The 17,046-nt window shown below is 36.1% G+C and overlaps 1 protein-coding gene across 1 annotated transcript; it reads left to right on the forward strand.

Moving 5' to 3' along the window:
• The first annotated feature begins 9,005 nt into the window (after positions 1 to 9,005).
• LOC117921252 lies at positions 9,006 to 10,542 on the forward strand. The gene is made up of 8 exons (XM_034839094.1): positions 9,006 to 9,171; positions 9,258 to 9,342; positions 9,455 to 9,532; positions 9,642 to 9,749; positions 9,842 to 9,973; positions 10,057 to 10,160; positions 10,268 to 10,343; positions 10,452 to 10,542. Exons 1-8 carry the CDS (start codon positions 9,056 to 9,058, stop codon positions 10,539 to 10,541), a joined length of 789 nt encoding a protein of 262 aa, XP_034694985.1. The 5' UTR covers positions 9,006 to 9,055; the 3' UTR covers position 10,542.
• The last annotated feature ends 6,504 nt before the right edge of the window (positions 10,543 to 17,046 follow it).

Raw genomic sequence — 17,046 nt, forward strand, 5'->3', positions numbered from 1 at the left:
CTTTTTGTTTCTTCATAATAAAAACAAAACAAAAAAACAAAAAAATACGTTTAGCCAAAAAAAAACTCTTTCATGTTTTACGTTATTAAAAAAAACCATGATATTTTTATAAAACATATTTTAGTTATTTTCAATTGTTTTCATTTATTTTTTTTAAATTATTTTTAAAAATAATTATATAACATGTAGAATGATTAAAAATAAAGTATTAGATATAAAAATTATTTTTAAAACATATTCTTCTTAGCAATAATTTTTAAAATTTTATATAATACTTAATTTTTGTATTAATTAAAAAAAATCTTAGTATTAAAAATCACTTCTAACACTTTCAAAAAATTCACAAATGGGTTAGAAATAGTTTAAAACAAACTTTTTTTTCTTCAACTATCACTAGTGAAATATTTGAATTGTCATGTATGAGTTAAATAAAGTGCATGACATGAGTGTATGACAAAGGAATGTGTGACATGAGAGTTCGCAGTTCTTAGATGATAATAAAAATAAAAAGAGTATTTTAAAATTTATTGAAATCCTACACAAGAGGCAGCCATGTACACCACTTGTACAGTTAATACATTTTCCTTGTATAGTTGGTATAACACCCTTATACGATAGTGCAAATTCCGTACACATATGCATATGTACAAAAGGCAATCTTGTACATCATTTGTATAATTAGTACATTTTTCTTATATAATTAGTGTAACACTTCTATATAGTAATGTAAATTCTATACACATGCATAAATAATATGTTCACATAGATGTGTAAATCATGTCTGCAATGGTTTATTTCAGAAAATAGTGAAAACAAATTTTTTTCCCAAATATTATTAGTGGGGTAAGTCTTTGAATTGACATATATCAATTAACTAAAATGCATGAGATAAATGTGTGATAAAGGAATGTGTGACATGAGAGTGCAATCCTTGGATAACAAGAAAAATAAAAGGAGTGCTTCAAAATTGATTGAAATTTTGCGCAAAAGGCAACCTTGTATACCTTTTGTACAACTAGTATGTTTTCCTTATATAATTAATATAACATTTTTATATAGTGGTATAAATTTCATACAAATGCATAAATAATATGTCCACATAGATGTGTGAACCATGTCTTCAATGATTTGGTTCGGAAGAAGGTTAAAGACTTAAAAACAATTTTTTTTCCCTAAGCAGCATTAATAGGATAAGTATTTGAATTGTCATGTGTCAATTAAATAAAGTATAAGATGAATGTGATGAATGTGCGATGAAGGAATATGTGACATGAGGTGTGCAGTCCTTAGGTGACAAGAAAAAAAATGAGTGATTCAAAATTGATTGAATTTCTATACAAAAGGCAGCCCTTATACACATCTTGTATAGTTAGTACATTTATCTTATATAATTAGTGTAATAACCTTTTATAGTCGTTTAAATTTCATCCACATATATAAATTATGTCCACATATATATATGAATCATATTTCCATTAATTTAATTTAGAAAATGGTGAAAGACTTAAAAACAAAATTTGATATTAATGAAACTTTAAACCTTTTGAATGATTATTATATCCTCGTACTTGAGTTTTTATATTCATAAATTTTAAAGAAAAAAAAAAGTGATGTCATAGTATTGAATAATTTTAACAGGTAAATTATTTGATTCTAAATATGCGAAAACTAATCACAAAATGACCTAAAGATTGAGATGAAGATGTTTATTTAGTCATAAAAATATAAATAAAAGATATATTAAAAATTAGAATTCAGCCAAAATTTATTTATTTATTTTTGCAATGTGGAAGAAAAGAAGATCAAAAAAGAAAAACACCTTTTTGTATTTGGTTTGCTTTTCAAATTCTATTATATATTAATATACCTTTTTATATTATTTGTTTCAAGTTTAAGTGTTTATTTAACCCCAAAAAAAAAATTAAATAAAAAATAAATAAATAACCAATTTTGCTTTGAAAACCATGAGACCAACCAAATAAGGACATGCCAAATATTCAAAGCTTCTGGACCGTACTTTATATAAGAAAATTAAATAAATAAATAGCAAGTTCTCACTGTGGTTTGTGGAGATGTGTGCCTATACAGACTTGTAGTTAAACAACTCACCAAATTCAATGAAATAGGAAATGAGGTATATTTGTGAACCCCAGGCCTCATGGGGGAACGTGACAAGCCAATGTGGCTTACAGATCTGAAATTTAGGGGTTAATTTAAGGGAGAATTGTGTTTTGGGCCCAGCTAGGCCCAAAAATTAACAAATGGTCCATGGATGTATCAGAATTAAGCCCAACACCCAGACAAAGTCTCAAAATTGAGAAGAAGGCTATACAATTTATAATAAGCCGAAAATGCCCTTTGGCTGGCTAATGTAAAAAAAAAAACAAAATCCACGTTGGATTTGCAAATCGTTTTCCCCAAAATTGAGAGGCGTTTTCACATTCCTGAGTGTCTCCCTCGTTCCCGCCCAAAGAATGCCCTAATCATCTCTTCATCTTCATCTGGAGTTTGCCGACCATCCGATTTTAGGTGTAGACGGTGGAGTTTTTCATCTCTGTCAATCCATTGATCTCGACGATCACCACCGGATTTGGTTCCGTGGCGAAGTAGTTGATAGTAGGTTCAGCAATTTCAGTTTATGATTCATTTCGGCTATCCCGACCATTTCATTTCAGCCCAAATACATTGCCCTAATTTATCTGGCGATTTCAGTGTGCCATTAATCCCCACCGTGGTGTCGTCCCGTGCTGAGCATTGAGGAGGGAGCTTCTCTGACCATCAGGTAAAGTAGTATTTTTTTGTAAGCTTAAAGCTTAAACCCCGTAAGTGGCTGTAAGACATGGCGTGGGTTATGGCGTTTTTAAGACATGGCTTACAGTTTGAAATAGTGAGGATCCTCATGGGCTAATTGCATCTGCATGTTGTGTATCAAAAAAGTTTTTGTTTAGATGATTATGTTTGTGTTCGATTTATATGATTGATAGCCTTGACATGGAAAAATCACTTCTTTTTTATAAACTGTGATCTCACCATGATTCACTTGTTTCTCCATCAATATGAGAACCCTCGATTGCCATTCATGATAATTGTGATGATGAAGACGACATAAAAAAATATTTTGATTTTCCTTGCATTGTACTTGGTTCACTTATTTTTGTTTGGTTTAGCATTGCATATTGAATTGAAAAGTTAGTTTTATAGGTGCAATTTTATTCTAATATATGATAAGTAAATGCAAATAGATTTTCTTGTTGCAAACATATTTTTCGTCCTTTCGTTCAAATTATATCATTGAGCATTATATTTACTTCCTCGTGTGGCAGTCTAGTTTAGTATGCTAGTTCGCCTGTTACCTATTTTCGAAAAAAACCCAAGTTCTTTGAACCCTATAGTATGAGATATTGTGGGATACCTAGTATGTGTAGATAGATTATCATTTCGAACTTCATGAAATCTGTAGCTAACATGAATATAAATGCGAGCCTTAATTCTAAGGCAGTTTAACGAGCCTTAATTCTAATTTTGAAATCCAAAATTAAGGGAGTCAATACATAAGAAACCAATTAAGGGATTTGTCCTTGAAATCCAGAATGGTTTCCAACAATCATTGTAGTGGCCAAATACCTCTTTCCATGTTTACTATTCACAATTGCTAAATATCAAACGCATGCAACTCAATATTATTTTCAGCATACAATTGAACCGAATTGAAATTAAGTTAAATTTGAAGTTGTCTATAAGTATGAGCCAAAACACTAATGACATTGGCATGATCTGTCCATTTATAAGTCTGAAAAGTAATTGTGATGTTCCTATTGGATCTAGAGGGTCATAGCAATCTGCAAAAACAGAGAAAGAGTCGACCAACCAGTTAAAATAGAATAAGTGAAGTAACATTTGGAAAAGTATATGCATAAATGATGCATGATAATCTGGACATGGCGACTAGTAATAGTGTGAAGTTCAAAGCAAAAGGGCAGATGAGAAAATATGAAGGCCATTTTCTATAAGACACATAATTGTTTGGTCTATAATATGATATTTGTGCTATGTTTGTATAGGTTAATGGACGCAAGTAATAGGATATATTGTTACATTTTCGTGGGTGGCAAACTTGTCAAAAAAATGATGGGCAATGGAATACTTGGGTGGAAGAAGCAAAGGTATTCACATATATAAAGGAATGGCATTTGAAGAATTCACAAAAAAATCATAGAGAAATTCGACATTTCCCTTGACGTGATGAAGATGCACTACACGCTGAAGTTCAATCCCAGAGTCATCCAAGATTTAGAAGATGAGGATGATTTGGATAACGTGGTTTCCCACAGTGATGACTTTGCAAATGTATACCTAGTAGACTTACCCTCTGTGGAAGCCATTGAAGCAAATATCCCGAATTCACAGTTGCCATTTCGGTAATGACTTTAACATCAATGTTTATTTAAAATGTTGTGAATATCAATTTTACGCATCACGTAGTCTAATTATGTTAATATATGTCAATGCAGAGATCCACCTATCACGTTCCCGTCCTCTAATGCATCATGCGATCCAATTCCTCAAACTATGATGCTATCAAGAGGTTTTGCGTCGCGTTGTGCAGATACTGAGTACATCCCTTTGGAATCGATTCGTTTTCGTGAGGCAATATTAGGGTCGGGACATACATTTAAAAATGCCGAGGAGTTTCGCAATGCAATTTACCAGATGTCATTAGGTGGGAGGTTTGAATACAAGTACAAGAAAAATTCCCCTACGCATATGTCTGTCAAGTGTTCGGTTGATGGTTGTCCTTGGAAGATAACAGCTCACGCTGTCGAGGGAAATGTCATCTTGCGAGTTCATACTTACCAAGTGAATCATAATCATATAGCTCAGGATGAGTGTTCATCTAAGGTGAAGGTTTCTTCAAAGAGAGGTGCGGTTGTTGTTGAAGATGTGTTTAGAACCACTCCAGACTATCTTCCCCGTCAAATTTGTAAGGATTTTGAACGTGATCATGGGGTTCAATTGACATATAACCAAGCATGGCACCTTAAAGAGAAGGCAAAAGAGCGCATATATGGAGTACCACGCGACTCTTACACGTTTCTCCCTTGGTTATGCCATAGGCTAAGAGAAATAAACCCGGGCACAATTGCGGAGTACACTTCCCAAGAAGGTCACTTCATGCAATTGTTCATTGCCCATGCATTTTCAATTCAAGGGTTCATCATGGGGTGTCGACCTGTATTGGCTATTGATTCTTGCCACCTAAGCGGTCCATATAAGGGAGCTCTTTTGTCTGCCATTGCATATGATGCAGATGATGGAATGTTCCCGCTAGCCCTTGGTGTGGTAAGTTCAGAAAATTATGAGGACTGGTATTGGTTTTTGGATAAATTAAAGGGGTATTAGATGGTAAAGAAGTTGTTATTATATCAGATAGACATCAGGGAATCTTGCGTAGTGTTTCGGAGTTGTTTGGGACAGGAAATCATGCATATTGTTATCGCCATGTTAAGGAAAACTTTTCTAGCTTCTTCAATAAGCAAAACATTCGAGGAAAGAAAGGGAAAGAAGATGCTTTGCTACTTTTGGACAGCATTGCGTATGCTAGGTTGGAAATAGACTACAATGAGGCATTTGAAAAACTTGTGCGCTTCAATGAGAACCTAGCAAAATGGGTTGCGGAAAACAATCCCGAACATTGGGCAATGTCAAAGTTTGTTAAAAAGCGATGGGATATAATGACAACTAACATTGCAGAGGCGTTCAATGCGTGGTTAAGAGAAGAGCGTCACCAAACAATTTATACTTTATTGTTAATGCACATGGATAAACTTGTAGCCATGTTGGACACCCATATGCGTGCTACACAAAAGTGGAAGAGCGTGGTCGGACCGAAAACTGAAGAGAAGTTAATGTCAAATATCGTGAGGTCTGGTCCGATTAGTGTGCTACCCTATTTGGGAGGGACGTTTAAGGTGTTTACTGGAGAGGTTTATTTGGTTGTCGATATGAATCAACGTACGTGTACTTGCATGACATGGCAAATGTCCGGTTTGCCATGTGCACACGTATGTGCTGTCATCCGCACACTGAGACACGACGTGTATGACTATATTGACCCATGTTTTCATGTCTCCATGCAAGATTTGATTTACTCGGGTCAGTTTCAACCATTACCAACACACAACATGCCGAAACTTTGTGACGATGGGAGTTTGCAAGATTGCGCGGGCAACACCTTTCCTGCTTTCCAACCCCCTCATGTGAGACGTCCTCCAGGAAGACCCCGACAAAGGCGCATTGAATCACAGTTTTCTCATAAGAGAGCAATTCATTGCTCTCGATGCAATGGAATAGGTCACAACCGCTCTAAATGTAATAATCCGTTGCCGTGACATTTGCATTTTATTTGGTTGTACAATTTCCTCTTTCTGTATCATTCCATATATTCTGTTGTATGGTATATGGTATGGGGTTGTTGATTCTCGTTTTTATGTATTGCCCTATTTATAGGCACCATGCACTTTTGTTGGAATTTTTCTTATTTAGAGTTGCTTTCAGTAACCAACTTAATTGAAAGTGCACTTTCAATGTGGTTTCTTTTTAGTTGTTATTTAATTCCATCTATGTGTCTACATTATCGAGCATTTCTTATTTGGAGCCTCATTAAGGATGACAATTTCTGTTACATTATTTTACGTATAGGGGTGACAAATTTTTTTTTTCAATAAAGCGAGACTTCCCCTATATTTATTTCCAAGTTGTGAATTAGTCCTCTTATCGCATTATGTTCTTGTTGCACCTATTTCAATGTCCCATCAATTTCTAAGACGTCATAAAAATTGTCTTTCAATTGTCTGAATAGATATACTTGTTACACACGTTGTCCATATGGTTATTATCTACTAATTATATGGTTGCTGGTTGATAATCGATCATACACGTGTTTGCTTCCAAACTTAAGCGTTTTCCTAAAATTCATATTGTTATGTATTAATTTATTTTTCCTTACAACTATGATTATGGAACACCATTACCAAATTAATCAAACATATTAATGTCGAAATAGTCAATTGACCTTTCCCTTTATTATTAGTTTCCCCAGGTCATCAATAACTGCTATAACACCCATTTCCAGGTGCCCTTATTCCAAGGTTGAAGCTACAACAATCATTTCCATTCTTCTATGCCACTACTGAGGTGATGCATTCTTTCTTGTTTTTAAATATTGATAACTTATTAGGATATTTCATATTTTGATCAACTACAACCTATAGTTTTTTTTATGTTAAAGATTGAATTACATAAACATCCAATTGTAAATTATGAACCACATGAATATGTTTGTTGTTCATTCAATTTATTGCTTTATCACTACGTTTACATATTCCTATGATGTTAATTTTTTCTTATATATAATTCATGTGTAAACTACTAATGCCCTCCAACCATTTCAATGCAGTCCACCAGATTTCACACGTGTTCATCTTCAAGTTTCTAAACTATGCAACAGGCTCCCTGCTGATAAATTGACGTGGTTCGAGACCTTCAGTTGGAGGTCTCTTCACTTAAATTGCAAGGAGATACGGCATAACATCTTATATGGCTGATTGCCATTTTAACGTTGGGTTCAGACGCATACATTACACCGACAAAAGATGATCTGACAGCTGCTGATGTCGGCCTTGTCTTGGCCTCCCGACGACTGACGATTCTACAGATTGCTACTACCCCGTCTGGTCATCCGTTCGTACCCTCAACACATGTGAGGAGAGACTCCTCAACTTACCTATTGGGGAGGAGTTCGTAGATGCTTCATTTACTACACGTGCGACGCTATTAGCCCCCACCTCAAGGATTGATGGATGCCGAAACTTGGGCATACCATCCATGAAGATGGTTTCAGAAATGATGTTAATTGGGCCAATTTGTTTTGACCAGCTTGTGGAGGGTATAAGACGATTTAAGCAAGGGAACAGCGTCTGGGTTCATGGTTGCATTCTTTTCCTCCAGGTATTGGCCTTCTTTAACATTCATTAATTGGTAAATTTGAATTTGTTACATCAGTACCAACAAGTACGAATTATACATATGTTTATTTCCATTGTGCAGCTCCATTATGTAATAAATTCAAAATTCCTTCCGTTCCTGTTCCGATGACAGCGCCCCTACTCTCAGCATGGTCAATAGTTGCTAAAGGAGCGCTTATCTGCTGAGATCAGTGAGTTTGGGAGTTTTGGACATGGCCAGGTAGTCATTTATTCGGCATGAAGTTTGTTATATATTGATTTACATGCATTTTGAATACCTCCAATGTTTCTATGTTCTTACCATGCGTGATGTTCTCATAATGTAGGCGTTTGATGAATCGTCACCGCCTCGTACACATGTCGAGGATGACAGTCGACCGACAAGTAGTCAAGTACGACAAGTAGTCAAGTACCGACAAGTAGTGATGTACGCTAAAACTACTTGTTACTTTACGCATTCAATCCATCTGAATCACATTACAATTTGTTATCATTGCTATATTGTTAATAACTTCTAATCAATTTCTTATAAATTTGCCTATGCCAATTCTTAACATGTGACAGAAATCTTGGAAAATACTATGCTGCCGAACGCGCAATACATTCTTATCAAAAGGGCATTCAGCAGCAGCTTGGCATCATGCGTGGTCTGATCCATAGATTGGATGCGCGAAGAGAAAGAAGTGTACATTCCCCTCCTGCTGGTCACTCAGGCTATGCAGCGGATGACTTTCCCGAGGCCGCGCATGATTCACCCTCTGCCCCATATGACATGCCATTCCATTGCACCGAAGAAGTACCAGACACTCCTATTCGGCATCCACCTATTATTGGTAACATTTTGGGCCACATTCATTACTGCATTAGTGCGTACAAAATATGTCAAATTGTACTGGGTTCAGTTAACTAATCTGTTTATACTCCAAACAAACAGCCGATGACGAAGTAGTCATCATAGACCCCTTACCTTGCGTTCTATGACTGTGGCCCCCCGATCCCATAGCATTGGGAGGCAACGGAGAGTGCGTCGGATGGCTCCGAATCTATTGTCACCATTCATAGCGCAGGCACAAACCCGCCATTCTGCCATCAAGATGGACCTAAAAGAGGCAGCTGCAACTGTATTTAATGGGGACTTGGACCCAAGGCATGTTACATCATATACTACGCCAATTTCAAGTGTTTCCACATGCAACAAATCGTATTACCCTAACATATATGTTTTGTTGGCAGCGAGGAGCTTGTTGCAATGCATGACACAAGTTTAACCAGAGGCAACCTCGCGTCTTTCCAGGGAGACTGTTGGATTGGCAATGATGTTAATATTTCAATTTGTCCACTAGTTTGCATTTTTTTAATTTTATGTGATGTAACATCTTCTCATTAGTCAATCTGAATATTGATTACATTTTAATCATTTCTTCTTTTAGGTCGTTGATGCATTTTGCCGAATGTTGCAATTCGACGATCAATCAAGGACAAAACTATTTCTCTCCCCCTACATAGCTGTAATGAATGCTTTTAATTGCCACTACAGCTGAATTTCCCTTGTTCTGATAACATGTCCACACGTTTACACATGTTTCCATGCATTAAGTACTTTCATCTCATATACAGGAAATGGTGATGCGTTCCAACGCAAAACATTTGACGCACGATGCAATTATTGCGCGTTTCGATCCATATATGTATGCCTTTGATGGTTCGTATCAGAATGTTACTCAGGTCAGACTTGCATTCCAATGTTTTATGTTTCTTCACTTCTGATCTCCTTCACCCATTATATGTTCTAATCCATTGTATGTGGCATCATGCAGGTCTACTTACCGGTCCTTTTCAAAAACCATTGGACACTTTATGTCTATGACCTACATAACAAACGAATCCAGCTCTTGGATTCTCGGCCTGGAAGAAAAAGGAGTTGTATGAGTGGAATACAACAAAATTTGGTAATGTACCTTCTACTCCCCAATATTTGTTGCATTGTACATCATATTGTAAGTTTGAATGTCAATTACTTTGCTTGTTTAAGGCCAAGGTTGTTCTATGGCTTGTTGCCAACAAGAAAGAAATGGTTGCTGTAGACTTGAACATGTACAGTTTTGTCATGCCAGACGTACCATGCCAACCAAATGAGTTAGTGTTTACCACAATTATGTTTAATTTGATTTCATAGCATTTTCCACATATTATACTTCCCATGTCACGCATATTAAGTTCTTACACATTACTCTTTGTGTTAGCAATGACTGCGGCGTTTTTATTATGAAATTCATGGACAACTGGTCCAATGGGGGACTCTCCAAATCCATCGATGTGGTATGTACATATAGGCTTTCGCTATGACATCATTTATATAAAAATTGCATTGCATCGGCAACTTATTTAACCTTTCCTTATATGTCTTTTAAACATGAATGAGTGCAGGCCAAGATTAAGAAGTATAGATTGAAGCTACTGGGCAGATTATTGCTTTCATCACAGAATGCACATCGGCATCGATTTATGGCAGTTTGAGTTACACTTTTCATAGGATGTGACGAGGATTGTAAAGATGAGTGTACATTCTACAGGAAAAACTAACTCCTCCCATTGTATTGTGAATATTATGGTTTATATATTTAATGAAGGTTATGATGAAGTCGCATTTTCCCTCACTCTCTCAAAACATCTAATAAAGGTTCTTATTTTGTTTTTTGTTTTTTTTCTTGTTTCTTTTCTCTTTGTGATTATTGACGTACCATTTCTATTATAGCTCTTGTCGAACTTGAGATTCAAGTTGGTATGGGTGATGGTGAAGTATCAACATGGATTAGAAATGTAGACAGTTCTTCACAATCCAAAACTACACATAGTATTTATTTTTAGTTATATGATATATTATTTTAGCAAAATACGAAAATAATAAAAATAACTTTAAACCTTTTTTAGTTTGTAATTATATAGATTAATTAGTTTATACTTAAAGATATTTAATTTTCAATATTTTTATTTCATAATGACAATTACATTTTTACATATTCTAAAATGATTATTTAAGTTTTAATCAACAACTTAAATATAATTTAACTTAAAATCAATTTAAATCATTAAGTAATAAGTATTAAATTTTACCAAATAACCACTCACTATTTTAATAAAATTTGGTATTATGAAATTTGTTAAATATAAAATAATAATTGATTAAAATAAAATAAAATAAAAATGGCACCAGATCGACCGGTCGACCAGATCCACTCGACCGGTTCCATGATGAATTTGACATGCTACTGGATGAGAGAGAGTGCAAAATGGCACCCTCGTCCGGAGCTCGACCGGTCGACCAAACAACTCGACCGGTCTAATGAGGAATTGGACATGCTACTGGATGAGAGAGAATGCAAAATGGCACCCTCGTCCGGTATATCGACCGGTCGACCATATCCGGTCGACCGGTTCCATGATGAATTTGACATGCCACTGGATGAGAGAGAGTGCAAAATGGCACCCTCGTCCGGAGCTCGACCGTCGACCCGTCCACTCGACCGGTTCCATGCGGAATTGGACATGCTACTGGATGAGAGAGAATGCAAAATGGCACCCTCGACCGGAGCTCGACCGGTCGACCGTCAACTCGACCGGTCGACCATTTCAGAAATAAAATTAAAGATGTAAGTTTCTTGTGCTTGTAACTGTTCAAGGTAGAGAAAAAAAACCTGTAAGAATGGAAAATAAAGGTCCTTTCTGGTTTTTCTGGGTTGGTTGCAGCAATATGGGATGTCACATAGATGGGTTTATTGCAGTAGTAGCCCATACTCATGTTCTCCAAGATGGGCCAGTGACAGGTAGAGCAGCTGATGTTATTGCAGCAGCAAACACTGCTGCTGAAGTTGCATTGAGACTTCTGAGGCCTGGAAGGAAGGTAATTCATAGTGCTGTGCTTAAATTATTTCATCTTTTCTTGTTTTACAATATTTATGAATCAGGTATTGTGGTTTGTCATACTTATGAATTAGTTTATTTATCGTATTAGTAGATGGGAAGCTTTATTCACATCTCGACTTCAGGTTCCCTCCATAATGTTTTAGGTGCATATGAATTTATAAATACATGAGAGAAGGTGGGCATTCATCAGAAGTGGACCAATACCTTTATGCTTTCTGGATCCTGATTTTTGTTCAGTGGTTGTATCATCTCATTTAACTGTATCTGTCACATGTTCATCTTGTTATTTAAACAAAAGTATCATGTCTCCTTTTAACATTTTATCTTCTTTTTCAGCATCTTCATCACCATTTTTAGCTCCCTTTGTATGATGAATGTATTGTGTATATATATAAAAAAAAACATTGTTATGTATAGTTGTTAAAGACTTACAGCTCATGAGTCATGATATGATATAGGGGTAACCTATCAATGAAAAAAAAAATCTGATATAAGGGTAAGATATAATGTAAAATGATATGTATTTTATCTTACTTGTATCTTACAATGCATATCTGATACACGATATAATATTAATTGTTTAAAATATGCCATAAAGTTAGAAATTGATGATAAGAGGGAAAAGAGGTAAAATAATCTATAATGGAAATTATGCACTTGTTGTCAAAGACACCTATGGAAGCTTGTAAATGAACTTATTCTTTTAAAGAATTTAGTGTTGATTTTGAATATGTTAGTGAATGAAAACTTTTGTTTAATATATTGATTTTTCTTTCTTAAGTCTTTGTTGTCTCTTTCCTTTAAGGAAGACAAAAATGATGAGCTTAGAAAGTTAGAACTTTGAAGTGGACCCATAAGCAAATTCATGTCAACAATATATACAAATTTATATGATTGGTTGGGACTAAGAACTATAACTAAAAGTTAAAAAATTTATTGTTGTGGATTTTATAATGAATTTATGCATTAAAATGTTATTTACTAAATTGAATTTGGCAAGGGTTGAGGTGGGATGTGGGAGATTTTAGGTTTAAGGCCCAGCAAGGGACAAAAAATATTGTCCAAGCTTTGGAGTTTATAATTTTTTTAAAAAATTATTTTAAAAATTATTTATTTTTTAAATTATTTAAAATTATTTTAAAATAATTCCATCCAATTTTAAAATTTTTTGTAAAAATTATTGACCATGTGTCTGCTGACTCAAAATGGAATTTTATAATCCTAACTATATGGTTAATAACTAGATGCTGCTATATCAACATTACTGGTTTCAACCTTAAAGGTGTGAAGGAACACAGTACAAAGAACGTATCTGTAAAAGTAAAAATAAAATAAAAGTGTGCCTATTAAAAGACAATATATAATGCAATACATAACTAAAACTGTTTTGATAATAATAGTAATAAAGATGTGCAGGAAGGCAGCACATGTAAGAATAAAAAATAATTTTTTTAAAAAAAATATTTTAAAAATTATTTATTTTTTAAATTATTTAAAATTATTTTAAAATAATTCCATCCAATTTAAAAATTTTTTGTAAAAATTATTGACCATGTGTCTGCTGACTCAAAATGGAATTTTATAATCCTAACTATATGGTTAATAACTAGATGCTGCTATATCAACATTACTGGTTTCAACCTTAAAGGTGTGAAGGAACACAGTACAAAGAACGTATCTGTAAAAGTAAAAATAAAAATAAAAGTGTGCCTATTAAAAGACAATATATAATGCAATACGATAACTAAAACTGTTTTGATAATAATAGTAATAAAGATGTGTAGGAAGGCAGCACATGTAAGAATAAAAATAAAGTGAATAAAAATAAAGTGTGACTATAAATAGACAAAATAGAATAAGATAATTAAAACTCTTCTGATAATGATAACAACAATAGCAAAAATAGAATACAATCAGATAACAAAAACTTTTCTAATAATACAAATAATAGTAATACAAAGATAAAGAACAAGAACAAGCTAACTAAAACACATATAAATCAAACTAAATTCATAAATTTCATGCCCAGGTGTGTCACTGTGAAGACCGGAGCAATCATAGAAGATATACTTGTTCCTACCACAGTTTCATGAGAATGGTCATGATATTGAATTGATGCGATTCTCATGTCATTGGAAATTTATCAAGAAGTACAACACTGTTGATGGACATTGTTAGTCTTATGGGCAATTGGCAGTAAAATTGTGGTAAACATAAAAGGTTAACATTTCCCCAACTTGGACTGCTTCATACAGTTTGATCAATAGAATTTTTGGAGTCAGTCCGAGAGCCCTTTCTATTACACTCTGGATGCTGACTAAAACTACCATAATGGACCAAGCTATGGGATTGAACTAATAAAATTTCTAAGGATGGAACAATTCCCATTAGTGATCACCACCAGCATAAATGAGGACACAATCTGATGCCATTTGACATATTTAATTCCAGTCCGTAAGTGATCTGCTGCATCATATTTATCAACAGCCACCTACTGTAGTTTATCATCAAGTATCCCATAGAAATTCATAGGAAAAAAAGGGAAGGCACATATGTTGAAAGGATAATGGTAAAAGCACCTTAGGCCTTTAAAGTTGGGACCCTTGCTAAAATGCAATACTAATAATAATGATTAAAAAAATGTGAAGACATGCTTACCATTTCAGGATCCAAGACATCAATTGCATGCAATCCATATCTCTCTTCAGGGACCACAATATGGGTTTTTGGATCTAAAGACACTGTTTGACCTGATCCACGCAAAGAAGCCTTTTATCTTTATCTAAAAACTCATAATTCAAATTATTTTAAAATTATTTTTAAAAATTCATATCAATCAAATTATTTATCCCAAAAAAATTATTTATATCTATATTTAACTACCAACTAAAAAATATCGAAATATTTATATACTCAGTTTATTTTTTATTTTTCTTTCACTTTAATTTTTTTCTATTTATTTTCTTTTCATCAAAGTTTTAATTTAAATTTATGATAAGAATTAGATGATATATGATAAGAATTATTTAAATTTTAAAAAAACATCCAAACACAAAGGAATTAAACAGGTTTCCTAAATGTATATTTTTTTTTCGAATGAATGAAATCTTAAAAAAATGAATGCATTATATTAAAAAGTGCAAAACACCCTGGAACATGTTACTGTGTCAACCGGTTCATATCCGATCGGCCGGGGTGACGTTTAAAAAACCTTCCCCGGGTTAATTTCTTCAGTGATATCCTCTGCCAGTCGAAGGGATCCGCCGATTGAGCTTCCAGAGACCCACTTTCGACGCCCTTCCAGCTGTTGCAAGCCTTCGGAGTGAGTTTTGAGGGGTGCGGGTTCACATTTCGGAGCTAGGGCGTGAGGTTTGGCAGTGGTCCTCCTTCATCGCGCGTCACAGGCCGTTTGTCTTCTCTTCCCGCACGCACGGCTCTTTCATTGGCCTTGTTTTGACATAGGTGTGGCCCTTTGTTCCTGTAGTACAGTGCTCTCTTCTATTGTAGTGTTTCATGGCGCCTAGGAGAGACAAGGGTGCCTCGAAGGCACAGGGCAAGCGCCCTGCTTCAGGTTCTCAGGACGGTCAGGCGGAGGCTCGCCGAAAGGCGAGGTTTCGACACCGGCCTTTTCACTACGCTCGACGAATACCAGAGGTACAAGCAGCATTTCGTCCAGAGGAAGGTGGTTGCAGGGAGAAATATTATTTCGCCCATCTACACATTTCGGGTTTGAGAGCCTCTTTGCACGCATGGGGTGGCTGCCCTTAGTCACTATTTCAGAGCCCATTTTTCCGACATTAGTCAGGGCATTCTATTCACGCGTGACGTATGGACATGGAGGCCCGATCACTTCGACCGTTAGAGGGGTTCAGATCCATCTGGACCCGGAGACCATCTGCCGCATTTTGGACATTCCTCCTGGTGGACTCCGAGTATATGATGCCAAGGCCTGGCCGACCGGTGCCGGGTTTCGATCCGAGAGAGGCGATTCAGAAGGATGTGCGGCCTGGCAGCTGCCCCGGGTTGGGCAAACCATCTGCACATAGCCTCACAGTGACCTGCCGAGTCCTTCATCACATGATAGCGTACATCCTCCTACCACGTGGCGGTCATCGAGATGAGGTTTCCTACCTGGAGGCATTCCTGATTGATTCCATTATGACGGGGAGACGTATTGATGTCGGGTATGTCATGATGATGCACATGATGGCATGCTGCGAGACGGCCAAACGCATTCTCCCATACGGCCGCTTCATGACACGAGTGTTCAAGGATGCGGGGGTGGATTTGAGCAAGGAGCAGGAGGTCGAGGCGCCCAGCAGTTATGACACCTATGATGAGCAGTCGATGGCGGCGGATGAAGTTGGAGAAGGCCCGCAATGGGTCCATGGATTAGGAGGGCGGGACCGACCAGTACCACAGCCACAGGCAGAGGGGGATGTGCATCCCTGCAGTAGACGAAGAGGAGGAGATTCGGGAGATGGAGGGTGGGGTACACCCTCAGACCGAGTTTGACCATAGAGAGCCTGCGTTTGATATCCCTACACGCCAGTCTGAGGGTTGCCACTTTACCCGACTATGTCAGAGCCGATGACGACTGAGACGGATTACACAGCTGGACCATCTAGTCAGCCATCATTTACTGAGCCTCATTACACCCATACATCACCTGGCCAGGCTCCTGACGCCCCCGAGCATGCGCCTTGGATGGAATTGGCTGCGCAGATTAGCTCAATTGGGACTCGTATTGAGGAGCGCATGGATCAGCAGCAGGCTACGCATGAGCATATCCTACAAAGGCTTGATCGCCTAGAGCGTCAGCATGAGGAGATGATGGCGTACATCCGCGCCGTTCCCACCCCACCCCATGCACCTTGACTGCATTGAGACCACGTCGTTATTTTGTTTATGTTGCAAAACTGGGACATATATATTTTGTATTAGCATACATATATTCCGAGTAGTGTCATATTGCATGCAAATGTTTTTGATTTTTTTTAATTTGGATTCAATATATATATATATATTATGCTATTTAGTTTATTATATGTTGTTTAGTAATATTTACAAGATGGCCAAGTCATCTCATCCATATTAG

Source organism: Vitis riparia, chromosome 8 (genome assembly GCF_004353265.1).
Source record: "Vitis riparia cultivar Riparia Gloire de Montpellier isolate 1030 chromosome 8, EGFV_Vit.rip_1.0, whole genome shotgun sequence".
In the NCBI taxonomy this organism is placed as follows: domain Eukaryota; kingdom Viridiplantae; phylum Streptophyta; class Magnoliopsida; order Vitales; family Vitaceae; genus Vitis; species Vitis riparia.